The sequence below is a fragment of the Notolabrus celidotus genome, chromosome 10 (genome assembly GCF_009762535.1).
Source record: "Notolabrus celidotus isolate fNotCel1 chromosome 10, fNotCel1.pri, whole genome shotgun sequence".
Lineage (NCBI taxonomy): Eukaryota > Metazoa > Chordata > Actinopteri > Labriformes > Labridae > Notolabrus > Notolabrus celidotus.
The window spans coordinates 14,238,147-14,254,245 of NC_048281.1; the positions used below are offsets into that span (position 1 = coordinate 14,238,147).

The 16,099-nt window shown below is 40.6% G+C and overlaps 2 protein-coding genes across 2 annotated transcripts; both read left to right on the plus strand.

Annotated features, from left to right (window-relative positions):
* Window positions 1-2,279: 2,279 nt before the first annotated feature.
* Window positions 2,280-4,889, plus strand: LOC117820500 (claudin-10). The gene is made up of 5 exons (XM_034694290.1): window positions 2,280-2,511; window positions 3,865-4,026; window positions 4,122-4,209; window positions 4,321-4,428; window positions 4,527-4,889. Exons 1-5 carry the CDS (start codon window positions 2,280-2,282, stop codon window positions 4,720-4,722), a joined length of 786 nt encoding a protein of 261 aa, XP_034550181.1. The 3' UTR covers window positions 4,723-4,889.
* Window positions 4,890-9,191: 4,302 nt separating this feature from the next.
* On the plus strand, window positions 9,192-10,649 carry LOC117820294 (claudin-10-like). The gene is made up of 5 exons (XM_034694018.1): window positions 9,192-9,411; window positions 9,847-10,008; window positions 10,081-10,162; window positions 10,259-10,363; window positions 10,493-10,649. Exons 1-5 carry the CDS (start codon window positions 9,192-9,194, stop codon window positions 10,647-10,649), a joined length of 726 nt encoding a protein of 241 aa, XP_034549909.1.
* Window positions 10,650-16,099: the final 5,450 nt, after the last annotated feature.

Sequence of the window (16,099 nt, forward strand, 5' to 3'; positions counted from 1 at the left end):
AAAGCATCTTCCAGCTTTCGACCTGATCAGTGTTTAGTGATCAGTAGACTCATATTCGTATTTAAAAGTTAGTTATTTATATCATGTCTTCTCTGGTTAGGGGGTTCTGAAGACCTTGTACAAACTGTCAAGTGGCAGGCTGTGCTATATTTGGGGTATTTCACCACCTATCCATGTGGAAAGGCTTGTCACGTTATCAGAGCTCTGCATAAGTTGGCGCCACAAATCAGGCAGTGTGTCAAAGACAGGTTTTGAACAGGTCCTGGTTCCTGCATGGAGTCACAGTGTGTCAGTCCATGTTCTGGCTTATGTAGACTTTTTATACCATTTAACTTTAGAGACTGAATTGTAACTGTGGGCAAAAGCGAGACTTGCTTAACCCTGTACCATCCTTCAGGCAACTGACAGTGTGAGCCTGACATGCTGATGGAGAAGAAACAGTCAATGTTTCCATCTTCTTAAAGGGAATGAGATATTGAAAGTATAAAGCAATATTCTACATGGATGTTTTTCTTAAATGTTTGACTCAATGCACTTTAAAATAATTGTTTTTTCACAAATGTTAAATAAATAATTGAATTGTATTTAATTGGTGTGATTATTACTATTATTTTGTAATATTAAGAAAAAGAAAAGGGCATCATTTACATGGTTATTATAGGTAATAAAATGTAATATAACTCAGTAATTAAAATGATCAAACAGGAAAAAAATAATGACTGTAAATGTGTAAAATGTACTTAATATCTATCTGTAAATACAAATTATAACATCAGTATAATTAAATAACACTTACACAGTATCTTAACAAATGTTACATTAGGTAGTATGTAGATTTTATTTGATACTGGGAAGTCTGTTTTACTTGATATTACAACAGTAAAATTTACCTTAAAATATGAGTGCAAATTGTTACAAGGATTTTTTAAAGTAAATCTTACAAGTTATTTTTTTCAGTGCAGGTCAGTCTCGTGTCACGTACAAGGGGAAATACAGTGCCTGATTGCTACTGTTGGTTCCTCAAGAGAGGACCATGATCAGGGGATCTGCAATGTGCTTCTGCAGGTGAGCCAGTTGGTTTAATGCAAGGGTCATAGAGGTCACCAAATAATACAGAGAACACAGAGTTCAGTCTGACAGGTACTCCCTGTTAGTAAAGAAAGGTTCATACACTCCTTGTTTGTGACTTGTACAATGTGCTGAATAAACATCACAGCATGTGAGAGGTCAAAGTCAGACCACTCAAGAAGTCACCTACTGTTACCCTGGATATACCCCAGCCTGGGGGAAGTTTATTTTGTCCTGTCCCAAACAGGTCATCTCAGTTTTGGTTGCATGTTTGCATCAGACTGACTGTTCAACAGTTTGTCAGCTTGGTCAGTGGTGTAATATTTAGTTTGTCTTTATCAGCCTTATTGTTAGCCCTGGAGCTTTTAGATATCAGTACAGTTTAACTGCACTCCCCTGTCAGAGTATGTTATTGGGATTTTATTTGCCTCTATCTGCTTTCTTTACACTGTTGCGGGGTCAACATCAATCTCTCACCCTCTACCAGTCCGACAAGCTAAGTCTCTGCTCTCTTTCTTGTATATGTGATTATGCAGTTTGCATATTAATTCAAGTGTTTAAGGCACTTCTTGTAGGACAGGCTGTGCACTGTTATGACTAGCCTTCTCTGAGGTTATCTACCTTCAAGCCCTGGTGTGACCATTGTTTTGTCTCCACAAAACCAGCACAACTGGTTTGATAAGGCCAGGTGACTCTGTCCAGGCTGCCTTCAGCTGAGAATAAAGCTGTTACTCAGGACACTAGAGCTGCAACTGGTTTCTATCGATATGTCATCAGTGTGCAGTTCTTTTCTTGTTGTGAATTTCACTAACAGTTGAATTATGTTCATTTAACCTTTATTTTCTTTGAATTTAATCTTGAATTTTAATCTTTCTCCAGTGCTTTTTATAGTCCTTTCTACTGCAAACTAATAATAAGTGATGATAAGGGGAAATCTGGCATTGTCTGCATTAACCTAAACTCACCCCTGCTCCTGCAACTGATGCAAAAAAAGGATGAAGGATAGGAGGGGTGCATTATCTCAAGCCAGTGGCACACTCCAGAAGGTTTACAGAAAACACAGCAGACAATTGCCCGGAGCCCTCATCAACACCCATGGCACATGTCAAAGACACACAGTCATTTTGTCTTGACTCAGAGGTCTTGCCGAGAGGTTTGTGCTTCAACGTTACAAAGTGGATTCATCCTGCTTTAATTTCAAGAGTTGAGAAATGAGGAAACGCATGATTCAAATTTTTGGCTTTTTGATTTCGTCACTGGGATGGGTGTTTGTGTTGTGTACCATGGCCATGGACTTTTGGAGGATCACCCAGTTAGGAGGACAAGGGGGGTCCTTTATCATCAAAGTGGCCTGGTACTGGTCCAACCTGTGGAAAGACTGTTTCACTGATTCCACTGCTGTGACCAACTGTAGAGACTTCCCTGTGCTTTGGAGTGTCACCGGTAAGTTCGTCACAATTTAGTCATTGCACTTCAGCGGTGAGGTTTTTATCTTAGTCTGTCACTTGTCATAACAGGAATATGTGCAGTCTTGTGCACAGGACCTTTAAAGTAAGAAAGTGACTGTAAATGTATTCTTTGATGATTCAACACATACATTTCAATATACTGACTAAAAAAACATACTGCGCCATGAACACCATAAATAGAGGGCAGGGCGTTACTTGACTTGAAGATGCCAAGTTTTTTTTAATGTCAAGGTTCCTTTAATTCACATCAGAGGGGAATATGCCCTCAAATCTTAATCTGATGTCTTTGGTTAATGGAAAAATATGAAGCTATGGGATTTAAGGGGTGCAGCATAGCATAGCGATGGATCAGTAATCTCAATAATACAAAAGAATTTCCCCCAACTGGAGACAAATAAAGTACATCTTATCTTATCTTATCAATGATATTAAGCTAAAACCAGCTCTACCAGTTTACACTGGGAAGTATTTTTAAAATTATTATTTATATAGTTTATTTGACAGGGACAATGCAGATTACATAGTACAACTTCTGCCTGTTACAAACAGTTGTAGTAACTGTTGCTTTGCATATAGAGATTATAGCTATTGCTAGTTTCCAACTCCTGTCCCTAGTTAGGCTTTTAGTAAGATAGAGAAATATAGAAAGATATGAAGATCACATAGAATAACATACATACAATAACAATAGTTGAAACAAAAAGTAAGATGAGGGGAGAATATTTACATCTTGGTTACATAAAATTACAACAAACTATGATAGATCATTTAAGAAAAGCTATAAATACTCACATCTCTGATTTTGCTTTAGCCTTAGTCTTTATATCCTGTGTTAATCTTATTTCCGTTGGTAGTGTGTTCCACATCTAAGAGTCTTTTGTAGAAAAAGCTGACTGTCTGAGGAAGGGCTTACTTAGTAGTGTTTTTTTTTAAGTTGTGTTTTTTGGCATTTTTGCCTTTATTTGATAAGACAGTTGAAGAGAGACAGTAAATGTGGGGAGGAGAGAGTGGGGGAAGACATGCAACAAATGGTCGAGGTTGGGAGTCAATCCTGCAACCTCTGCAACTCTGTAGATGGGGCGTGCTTAGACCGCTATGCCACTGGCACCACAAGCTACTTTTTAAAAATGGTTTCAACCTCGCCAGAAAGGCACTGGTTGAACTAATGATGATCATTTGAAGCTGTGTTATGAATTTCCATGCTGCGCCTCTTTCCTTACAAGGTGCAGCCACCTGCTCAAAAGTCCCACCATCCGTCTTAGCTTTTTTCTCTTGAATACTCTACATTTGTATTCTAACTTGAACTACTTCTTTCTGATTCTCACAGCCTACATCCAAGGAGTGCGAGGACTACTAATGTGCGGGTTAACTCTGGGGTTCTTCGCTGTGGTTCTGTGCTTTATTGGTATGGATTGCACTTACATTGGAGGAGGTAAAAAAACCAAGAACAAGCTGCTTTTGGCAGGATCAGTGTTCCATGTTGCTGGAGGTCAGTGCAAAAACACAAACGCGCTTCTTCCCAGTAAATGACAGAAATGTTTTGCCCTCATTATTTCTCAGTATCAACGAAACTTCTGCACACAGGTGTGTCAGATATTGCTGCCTACTGCTTATATATCAACAGGATTGCCAGAACAACCTTTGCTGCCAATGTAGGGCCAGGAGTTTTACGGTATACTGATTTGCAGAACTAAACAGTTCAATAGTAAAAATGTCTCATCTATTATCTTTTGTACGTATTTTATATGTATCATGACTTTTATATGTACTTTGTTTTATCCAGGTATGACCTAGGAACTCCCATATTTCTAGGATTGGTGGGTTGTTTTCTCATCATTTTAGGAGCTGTGTTTTACGCCGTGACGGTCTTCAGAGTAATCTGCCCTAAAAGGTATTTTAATTCACACAGCTTCCCTCTTCTTTCATGTGACTGCTGAGTTCTTACCCCGTGTTGCTGAAATAATTTTTGACACCCTTGTGTTCCTTCAGTCAAGTGGTGTATGCCTATGGAGGCGGCACATACATGGACCCTCGCTCTAGAGGAAGAACGCTGTACACTGGATACTACAGACCCTCGGGGCAGTATGCATCTTACATGGGCTCAGGGCGATCCAACAGCTCCAAGATCTCAAAGCTCTCTCAGACAACACCAACAAAATATTCAGAAAGAGATGCATTTGTGTAATAACTCTAAGCTCTTTCTTTGTATATAGTTTTTTTCATACACAAACACAGACAGAGACAGACATAGTAGCTCTAATCTTCTGTAGCTAACTAGCAAATCTCAACAAATCTCATTTGATAGAAAAACGTCCTTCTCTTTAATTTTGTTGTTTTCATAATCTTTTCATGTGTTATTTTGGTACAACAGGTCATAATCTCATCTGTATACAAAGCATTGTCATGTGTTTACTCGTTATAGTTAACCTTGTTGTGATTCAACTAATGTACTGTATTTGAATGGATGTCAGTGAAAAATCTATGAACTGTTGAATTGAATAAAACCCTTGGACATATAATGGTATATTTGCAATAAACAATAAATATCATTTTTTTATCTTGTAACCAAGCTGCAACATCCGGTTTCAAAATATGAAGCCCATGCGGAAGTGTTATAAACTGCAATTCATCGAGAATCCGCTTGGGGCTGGCTGCAGAAACATTGAAAACCACATAGACACCAATTCAAAAAAGACAATCTTTGCAGCATTAATAAACATGTTTACAGCCTGGTTCAAAAGACGGCTTCGGTCTGGGTAGCTAATTTCTCTATCGGCACACACTGTACAGGGGGTGAATTTTTTTCTAACAAGACAGTTCAGAAGATATTAAGATTATGAGTTTTTGCCCAAATAAGGACATGACTGACTTGACTTCTGGACGGGAACACATAGCTGTTGACTAGGAGGCTCAAACTCCGCCCCTTTATGTCACACTATGCCTGGTTGAGTTCCACATTTCCAATATGGCTGCCGCTGACAATTGGCTTCAAAATAGCGCTCAGGCACAGATGGGTGATGTCAGGGACACTTTGTCTATTATTTATGCAGTCGATGCTTGTAACAAGCAGCAGTCCTTTTCATTTAGCACCAGTGTATCCTAAATTCAAACCTTTGAATGAAGTAATCACACTAAACACTTTTAATACCTAAAGTTTTAGCTGCTTCCAACACACCAGTGTGACCAGAACACCAGTATAAACTGCTGAGCGAGGTGTTTCATTGCATTACAGTATATTACTCATCAGGTGGCGCTTAAAGAAGCAACAAACCACTTTGCTACCAAAGCATGCTGGGTACATAGTGAGGAAGACGAGTCCAGCATCCGCACTTTGTCACAGCTTTTGTCAGCAGCCAGCCACCAGGGGGCAGACACTCCGCTGAAAGCTTCACCACCAGCCGAGGGAGCTGCTCCCCTGGTCCACGAGTGTGTGAATCGAAGCTAATGCACTCTTACTGTCCGTCGGTACCTTGCAACTATATATTTATCTTGAGCAGCTTAAATTAGAATTCTAAATTTAGCAAATGCTTTTTGTTATGGCATTTCCTTAGATTAAAAAATGCTACCATATCTTTTTTATGAAATATATTTAAGTAGTTTAGAGAGTTTTTCTAATTTCCAAACCTGCAAGTCAGTTGGAAAATGATTTCTTACTGTTTAGCAATATTCATAAAAGAAACACTACTGAAAAAAACGAACATGCTTTCTGGCGGCAAAGTAAAGTGCTGAAAAAAATCCCTGTAGAGCGTACACCTAAACCGAAGTAAGTGTTTGTGTCAGAATCTTTCAAAATTAGCTAAATCATGTGGTAGAAATGACACCGTCTGCAGAAACGACAGCCTAGCAAGCGTTCTATTTCTCCCTCCAGTTTCTCATCACAGGAGACGAGCCGAGCAGCATCCGTTGTGACTAGTACAATTACTAGGGATTTACAACTCATACAACCCCACTTCAAAAACACTGAAGTATCCCTTTAATGATGCACACTTTAAAAGGAACACTGTATAGCTCTGACATGTCAGTATGTGATTGGTAGTAATAACAACAAACCTATAGAGCATGGTGTGCCACAAGCACTAGAATGAAAGGTAATTCCTTAAGAAGTTTGCACACCTTCAGATCAAACTGACTTGACTCCCACACGTAGATCTCATTTTGACTTTGGAGCATCAGATTAGTAAACAGTTAGTTTTTGAGCAGCCCATTTGGTAGGAGCCAAAATCATCTTGTGTCATGGGTGTGAAGAGACAGGAGGGCATGAGACTTTTAGGGTTTTGTTTTCTTTTATGCTGGTCATGCTGCATGTGTAAATAGAAATTATTTGCAAATAAAAGTTATTATTATTGGTGTGCTTAACACTTACCATCAGCATTAGAAATTTCCTCTCATATAAGGAAATCCCTGATCGTTCTGTGTGTCGCAGCTGCATCTTGAAAACCACAGATGACAGCTTATTATATGATCTCATTTTATTTATACCATAATTACTTTCTTTGTTATTTTGTTTTTCTTGATGGGGGCAAAACAAAAGCTTTCATACCTGCCTCTTCAAAGTGACCTTCATCAGGGGGAAAAAGGGCCGCTCCCCTGTCTGCACATGCTTGTTTACAATAAATGTGATACAAGTGGTTTAAATATCAATCTTAAGGCACATGTTTTTCAAACATCCAAAAAAGCTATAGCTTTCTTCTGCTTTACAGGGTACAAAGATCAGAAAATATATTCATATATTCCCGTTTGTTAAGGAGCCTTATCAGGAATAAAGTACAACATAATACAACGCTAGCTTAAGACAGCTTAAATGTTATAAGAGAGTTGTTGGCGTTCATAGTCGTCAAGCTTTGCAGGCTGTTCCATGAGCACCAACCCTGGTGCACTGCTGCAGCTACTGCACAACCAACAGCTTCTCTACACCTCAGAGTTGTTACATACCCCATCCAAGCGGCAACCTCCAGCTGCTAGAATTGAAGCCAATGCGGAAGTGTTAAAAATTGCAGTTTCTCGAGTGTACGCTTGTGGCTGGCTCCGGGAGTACCGGAAACCACATACACACCAATTAAAAAAAAGACGATCTTTACAGCAGAAATAAACATATTTACAGCCTGGTACAAAACACAAGTGTAGTCTGGATAGCAAATTTCTCGATCGGCACACACTGTACGGGGGTGAATTTTTTCATAACGCAGCAATTTTTAGTGTGCACATGCACCAAACGTGCATGCAGCCTGTTAGAGTCGCTCCTCTTCGTTCATTCTTCTTTCTGATTTCTTTTCTCTTTCTTCATCATACTTTGTTGGATTTTTCTCTGGCAGTTTGTTGAAGTTGTGACCTCTTTTGGCTTTCCGTTGGTGAGAGTTGTGGACTGTTTCTATGATGAAATCGCCAACTTCAACTTTTACTCGCATTACTGTTGCCAGCAACCCCGCTTTGTTTTGTTTTTACTTATGTTGGCTGGTTGAGCTGAAGCCAGCCCGCTCATCGGCTCGGGTCACTGGATATTCCTGCGGAGCTCTGGAGATTTGGGACACATTGAGGCAGAGGACGCATAAAGCTAAGAGGGAGGAGAGCTGGTATAAGGAGACGGAGGTTCATGGAGAGGAGATCGAAGCTGTGTCTCTCCTCTCTCATCATGGGCAACGTGAGATCTCTGGTTTATAAGATGGACGAGCTAACAGGACTAGCCAGGAGTTTCAGGAATGTAGCATGGTGTGCTTCACGGAAACATGGCTGCATCAGGATATTCCCCACCACGACGTCTCCATTGACGGCGTCCAGACTGTCTGGGCAGACTGGAATAGCACCGAGAGCGCTGTGGGCCTCTGACCATGTTATCTGCACAGGGAGATCCCACATGTCATACTGGTAGCTGTTTACATCTCCCTTCTGCCAACCTGACTACTGCGTCCAACGTTCTCAACGCTGCCATAGCCAGACTCCAGACAGACCACCAGAGTGCCCTCTTCCTGATCTCCGGGGACTTCAACCATGTATTTTCTACATAGCTTATTTTGTCTTCTGTACATACTTGTATTATCATTATTTTCATTGTATTTGTATTTATATCTCATTAATTACTTCTTCTATTAATATTATTTGATGTTCTTACTTATTGTGCATATGAGCAACTGTAATGACTGAATTTCCTCCTGGGATAAATAAAGTACTTCTGAATCTGAAACTGAATCTGAATCTGAATTACAAGTTTTTCATTATGAGAGGCACAGCTGACTTGATTGACAGGTAGCTGTTGTCTAGGAGCTCAAACACAGCATTATTATTTCCAATCAAAACACCACACAGAAGTCGACTGGCTATACAGACAGCTGACAGTCAACATCACCACCTTTGTACCGAGCCCTTATCAACTCTATATGTGGTGACCCAGTTATCCGATCCTGAAAAGAACTCAAGATGCAGTACTGATGTTCAGTGTGATTTGTGGCTTAGCCAAGCTACATGGGTGCGTCCTGTTATGATTTACTAATTGCAATAATTTAGAAAATTCAAGTTTATTGAAAAACCTCTGTTGGAGGGACTTTTGTTTTTCAATTTCGTCAGCTCCTTTATAAGAAAGCCATTCTACTCAGTACTTATTTGGTTTTACCAGCTCAGTTTGCAATCACACTGCACTGTGCAGGATTCCTTCTTGCAAAGATGAAGACCATGTTTGTGGAGATCTTTGCCTTTATTCTAACCACTGCAGGGTGGGCGCTCATCTGTTCCACCTTGCCAACTGACTACTGGAAGATTGCTACGTTAGAGGGAATAGTTCTTGGCACAGCAATCATCGCTTCCAACCTCTGGAAAGACTGTGTTGGTGATTCAACCGGAGTCACCGACTGCAAAGAGTTTCCCTCCATGCTTACACTAGATGGTAAGGTTGTTTTTATTGTTCTCTGTCTGTTTCCTGACCTTCTCATGATTTTTTCTTCTTTTTTTAGCATAACAGACAGATTGCTGGAATTATTTTGTTCAGTGATGCTAATTTATCCTCAGTTTTAAAGTCCTGTGGTTCAATCTCTCTTTTAACTTGGCAATAAATTGTAATATGAATTTACTGGATCAGGACTAGTAGATAGATTAAAGCCCAAATCTTCAGGGGAAAGTCTTATTTGCTTTCAATGAATGTTGATGTTAAACCTTGGTTGTGATATTTTTTCTTGTGTGCCATAACATAAAAGTTTCTTTATTATTTTTGCGGTTAAGTTTCTTAAATTGTCTCAATATAACATCAGAAAACAAAGTGTCATACTGAACTTTAATTCAGCTTTTGAGTGCAAACAAGTTACACTAAACTTCATGTTTGCAGCTCACATCCAGGCATGCAGGGCACTGATCATCATAGCCGTCTGCCTTGGTTTTTTTGGCTCTGTATTTGCTCTTTTTGGAATGAAATGCACCAAAATTGGAGGAACTGAGAGAAGCAAAGCAAGGACTGCCTGCTTTGGTGGTGTGACTTTCATTCTTGGTGGTGAGTATAGTGAATTATTTTTACATATCATTTTTAATGTGATGTAATTCTTTTTTCTTGTTTTTTTCTCAGGCTTGTGCTCTATGACAGCTTGCTCCCTCTATGCCAGCAAGATACATACAGATTTTTTTGACCCAAAATCTTTTGAAGTCAAGTAAGAACATTATAACAGTAGGGCCATAGGGGTTAAGTGTTTATATACCTAAAGACATGGGAGAAACTCATATCTACTTTTGGTCTCTGTTGATAGATATGACTTTGGAGTTGCTCTCTTTATCGGCTGGGGAGGCTCCGTCCTCTGTATCGTGGGGGGCTGCATTTTCTGCTTCTCTATTAGAAAAACTGCCAACAAAAGGTACGTATGTGTAATATTACAAAGAAGATGTGTTTAGTAAACAGGCTTAGCTTTATCACTTACAATTTTCCCTGATTCTCACAGGGGTTGTGATGTGTAAAAATGAATGCGTTTTCTGTCTCTTTACAGCCAAGGTCAGGCTACCTATAGCAAAAAGGGTTCTGCCTCACATTCTCATATCATCTTAAACTCAAGAGGGCAGGCAGAGTCTGAAATCCAGTGGTCCACTACAGACTACAGCAGCTTCGCCAGCGTTCAGCCCCAAGACAGCAAGTCAGATATTTGATAAATGTGACTTTAACACTGTTAGAAAAAACTATTTGTGATCTTTTAAAAGATTTATTGTGTGATGTTATCCTAACTTACCCTGAACTACAATAGATATGTTAACGTATTCCTCCAAGAGAGTAAGACTTTAAGGTATATAACTCTGTTCCACGTTATACCTGGGGTACTTTCTGAATTCAAAAGTATTTAATCTTACTGTGAATTGTATATTTCTGAGTGCAATTTTGATTTACTTTTATTTTTTGGTTGTATATTGTACTGTAAGTAACCTGCATGTGCAGCGTATCTGTATAACAACATTTAACACTATATCTAAGTCAGAATATGTTGTTTCCTATAATATTTGATTGTGTTATATCTTACTTGAAGAAGGTCAAAAAGGGCTGCATCTTGTTATTATCACCGTTAGCAATGCATTTATGTTGCAAAGATGGAAAAAAAAGGATCAAGGAACATAAAGTGAAGCATAACGAATTTAGAGTTTTCACAGACTACTTGGTTGGTTTGACAGCAGATAATTTCTGCTCTCAGGGATCTCAACAAGACTGAAGAGGGAAGATGTTATATATGTCGTGGTCTCGACCCTAAACAGAGTCCCCCTTTGGTTTAAAAGTATAAAAGTTAATTTTGTTGACAAAAAGTCTCACATTTTAAAATATAAAAATCCTTGATTTTTTACCCTTTGATAAGTTATTATTGTGAATAACCCCCAAAAAGAGGCAGCAAAGAGTAAACATCTTGCATCATTGCACCTAGCCCTTATCAACACACACTTGTCTCATCTGAAAATAAATCATAATAGTTCAAGTTTGTTTTGTGCTGCTAAACTTAATGATCTTCATTACAGTAAAGGTTAGCAGGAAAGAGGAGTTCATCTGTGTCCTGCAAAACAAAAAACTGAATTCCCTTTATTGTACATTGCAAAATTAAAATGGAACTAATTCAATGCATTTAACAATTGATTACCTGAAATAAACTCTAAAGGTAATGCAAAAAATATGGTATGGCCTGATAGTTTAATGGACAATTCATTAAAAATGATTGCCTACCTACATCACGCAACAGATGTCCAACAAGATGGTCCAAAGTGAAGACTGTGATGCTTGATGAGGTTAAATGGAGCTATTCCTGGAGATGATATCGACATCCAGCCGTGCAATGAACCAGCTGAAAAACACAAAAGACAGTTACTTATAATAAGTAAAGGATAATGTATAGTTAGCAGCAGGGGTCAGGGTCCAGACATGGAGAGACAAGACCTCCCCTGCCTTATCCACACTGAAGGGATTCTATTTGGCATAACCACTGGCTCACTATACATTATCCTAGTTATATACAAGCAAGTTGATCTAAATGTTTGTAATGTCTGTATCTTTTCATCTGGTCGATATCTCTTTGCGTTTAAACATCCCTTACTCATTTCTGTGCTGTTTTCCCACTTCATGGCTTCTTTTCTCTACTCTGCCTTTAACCACCAATCTAAAGATTTGTACTCTCCAAGTAAATTAAGGGTGAAATTAAAATTTGTACTGCCAATGCTATGTGTCAACAGGAAGAGGTGAAATGATGAACCGTACACTAGATGTAACTCCTCTCCGTGGATTGATTTAACACTTGTGAGGTGTGTGATCAGGATGTCCCTTGTGTGTTCTTTGCTTTTTAGAATAATTAGCCATTGGCAACAGAAAAGTATTTAACAAAGTCGGATTCTTGGTTAGAAAACTGGGAAATAAGTGTATCATAAATGTTGAATCAGATCTACTTCATAAAGTTCCTGCTTTACAATTCATCTCTTCTTCACAAACTATGTTTTTGTAAATTCAAATCAATTAAAGATGCTTGTAAACATAACACACTTGTTCACAGGAATACTGCTGCTCACAATGACACTTTCAGAGTACAGGAATTTGCCATTAGCATCTTAAAAGCTCAATGCATTTACATGCTAAGCATTTGCTAGCAGGGTCACATTATGACTAACACTGAGATTATTGACGACAAATTTTAGACTAGCCGCAACACAACAGGTCACACAATCTGCCCTGCAAGCTAAATGATTATCAGTAACACAGACACTCATGTGGCACGTTTAAGAACTGATTTTTATTCTCTTCAAGTTTTCTTGACTGGTTTTGGTACATGTGGAGGCCCTTTCTCTACCTCTATCTGGATACCTTTGCCTATGCTGTTAGCATGATGAGCTATTAGCTATTTAGCCACAACTTTTTACTTAGAGGGAAGTCAGCGGTCCATACTTCTTGATCCTTCAAGTCAAAGTTGCATGTGTCCTGCTGTTCAGTGTTTAAACTCAGAAACATAAAATAGTAAAACTCCAGTTTTGTTTTTACTCCGATAAGGGGGGCAAAACTCTCGACGCCATGTCCCGTAGGCAGGTGTGATCAGGCAAATCAGGGACCTTCATTTATGCATAGTAGTGACGTGTCATGATCAAAAGCTGCAGCTCTGAGAGTCGATGCTTTATAGTGAATCAGAAGAGCCGTCTCGCATCGAAAGAGAGACAGCTCCCAGTTTTTTCTTTTCACTGCTTAGCTCTCACAGTGCTCAGCCCCAGCTCTGCTCACAGCAGAACTTTGTTTTAATTGTTCAGCATGGCGGCCATGAGGCCAATCACATGTGGGGATATCGGATACAGGTGATGGAGGGGAGGCTGTGTATCGTGGCTACATCTGTTCCTTCTGAGAGGGTTAGGGTTAGGGTTCTTCTCAAAGACAGGGCAAATACTCACTGAGAGGAGAAATCGGATCAGCCCATCTAAGCTGAGGCATTTGATTTTTCTCAATGCAAATCTGCACTGAGGACTTTAATAATGTTTGCTTGAGTTTGGTTCTGGTTCTGGTTCTGTTTGCTCAAGATTGGTTCTTGTTTCTGTTTGCTTAAGTTGGTTCTGGTTCTGTTTGCTTAAGTTCGTTCTGGTTCTGTTTGCTTAAGTTCGTTCTGGTTCTTGAGTTTGGCTCTGGTTCTGTTTGCTTGAGTCTGGTTCTGGTTCTGTTTGCTTGAGTCTGGTTATGTTTGTTCTGGTTCTGTTCTGGTTCGGTTTGGTTCTGGTTCGGTTCTGGTTCTGTTTGCTTGAGTTTGATTCTGGTTATGTTTGTTTGAGTTGGTTCTGGTACTGTTTGCCTGAGTTTGGTTCTGGTTCTGTTTGCTTGAGTTTGGTTCTGGATCTGTTTGCATGAGTTTGGTTCTGGTTCTGTTTGCTTGAGTTTGGTTCTGGTTCGGTTCTGTTTCTGGTTTGGTTCTGGTTCGATTCTGGTTCGGTTCTGGTTCGGGTCGGGTTCGGTTCAGGTTCAGTTCTGGTTCGGTTCTGGTATGGTTTGCTTGGGTTTGGTTCTGGTTCGGTTCTGGTTCGGTTCTGGTTCGGTTTTGGTTCGGTTCTGGTTCGGTTCTGGTTCTGGTTCAGTTGGTTCTGGTTCTGTTTGCTTGAGTTTGGTTCTGGTTCGGTTCTGGTTCGGTTCTGGTTCGATTCTGGCTCGGTTCTGGTTCGGTTCTGGTTCGGGTCGGGTTCGGTTCAGGTTCGGTTTTGGTTCGGTTCTGGTACGGTTTGCTTGAGTTTGGTTCTGGGTCGGTTCTGGTTCGGTCCTGGTTCAGTTGGTTCTTGTTCTGTTTGCTTGAGTTTGGTTCTGGTTCTGTTTGCTTGAGTTTGGTTCTGGATCTGTTTGCATGAGTTTGGTTCTGGTTCTGTTTTTTGAGTTTAGCTCTGGATCTAACCCTGACTCTAATCATAACCCTAACCCTAACATTAACGCTAACCCTAACCCCAACTCTGATCCTAACCCTAACCCTAACCCTAACCTTAACCCTGACCCTAACCCTAATCCTTAAGCCCAAGATCCACAGGATGCGTCGCGTTACGTTACGGCTGCGCCGCGCACATCGCAGCAAATAGGTTCCCATTCAAGTCAATGCTCTAGAGTCCACAGGGCGCGCTGCGGCGCGTCTCAGCTCCGTCTCTGGAGCGTTCCGCCGCGCCGCTCTGCCAGAGATACGCGGGGAGTCTATTTTCGCCGCTCCCCGCGGCCAGCACGCGTCAATCGACACAGAAATGATCAAACTATCCCGGAAGTCAGGCACGAGGATCGTATGCAACATCCGCTCACTTTCAAAATAAACACCATGTGCAAACACAAGATCGTAAATTTCACCACTTCTTCAACATTACGTCATAACCTGTGGCATCGGGCCAGACGTCAGTCTCAAAAGATATCCGACACCATGGACGAGGAAAAGTTTATACTGTGTTGTTCTCGCGCGTTTTGGAGTTCTCGAGGGATCTTGAGTTTCCTGCTCCGGAGTGCGCGCCGCTCCAAACACGCATCCTATGGACCAGGGCGAAAGCCCCGGGACGGAGCAGAGCCGTGTCGCAGCCGTAACGCGGCGCACACGCATCCTGTGGATTCCCCGAGTAATCCAAACCCTAACCCTAACCCTAAACTTAACCCTAACCCTAACTCTAACCCTAACCCTAACCCTAACCTTAACCCTAACCCTAATCACAACCCTAACCCTAATCACAACCCTAACCCTAATCACAACTTACCCTAACCCTAATCACAACCCTAACCCTAATCACAACCCTAACCCTAATCACAACCCTAACCCTAATCTTAACCCTAACCCTAACCCTAACCCTAACCCTAATCACAACCCTAACCTTAACCCTAATCCTAACCCTAATCCTAATCCAAACCCTAACCCTAACCCTAATCTTAACCCTAATCCTAACCCTAATCCTAATCCAAACCCTAACCCTAATCACAACCCTAACCCTAACCCTAACTCTAACCCTAATCCTAATCCTAACCCCAACCCTAATCCTAACCCTAACCCTAACTCTAACCCTAACCCTAACCCTAACCCTAATCACAACCCTAACCCTAATCACAACCCTAACCCTAACCCTAACCCTAACCCTAACCCTAATCTTAACCGTAACCGTAACCCTAACCCTAATCCTAATCCTAATCCAAACCCTAACCCTAACCCTAACCTTAACCCTAACCCTAATCACAACCCTAACCCTAATCCTAACCCTAACCCTAACCCCAACCCTAATCCTAACCCTAACCCTAATCTTAACCCTAACCCTAACCCTAACCCTAATCCTAATCCAAACCCTAACCCTAACCCTAATCTTAACCCTAACCCTAACCCTAACCCTAATCCTAACCCTAATCTTAACCCTAACCCTAACCCTAACGCTAACCCTAACCCCAACCCTAATCCTAACCCTAACCCTAATCACAACCCTAACTGTAACCCTAATCCTAATCCAAACCCTAACCCTAACCCTAATCACAACCCTTACCCTAATCACAACCCCTGGTACTGTTTGCCTGAGTTTGGTTCTGGTTCTGTTTGCTTGAGTTTGGTTCTGGATCTGTTTGCATGAGTTTGGTTCTGGTTCTGTTTGCTTGAGTTTGGTTCTGGTTC

Coding starts and splice junctions, on each gene's coding strand:
- LOC117820500 (XM_034694290.1), top strand. CDS start 2,280: ATGAGGAAACGCATGATTCAAATTTTTGGCTTTTTGATTTCGTCACTG. Junction 4,210..4,320: donor GTAGGGCCAGGAGTTTTACG/GTATACTGATTT, acceptor TGTTTTATCCAG/GTATGACCTAGGAACTCCCA. Junction 4,429..4,526: donor AGAGTAATCTGCCCTAAAAG/GTATTTTAATTC, acceptor GTGTTCCTTCAG/TCAAGTGGTGTATGCCTATG.
- LOC117820294 (XM_034694018.1), top strand. CDS start 9,192: ATGAAGACCATGTTTGTGGAGATCTTTGCCTTTATTCTAACCACTGCA. Junction 9,412..9,846: donor CTCCATGCTTACACTAGATG/GTAAGGTTGTTT, acceptor TCATGTTTGCAG/CTCACATCCAGGCATGCAGG. Junction 10,163..10,258: donor CCAAAATCTTTTGAAGTCAA/GTAAGAACATTA, acceptor CTCTGTTGATAG/ATATGACTTTGGAGTTGCTC.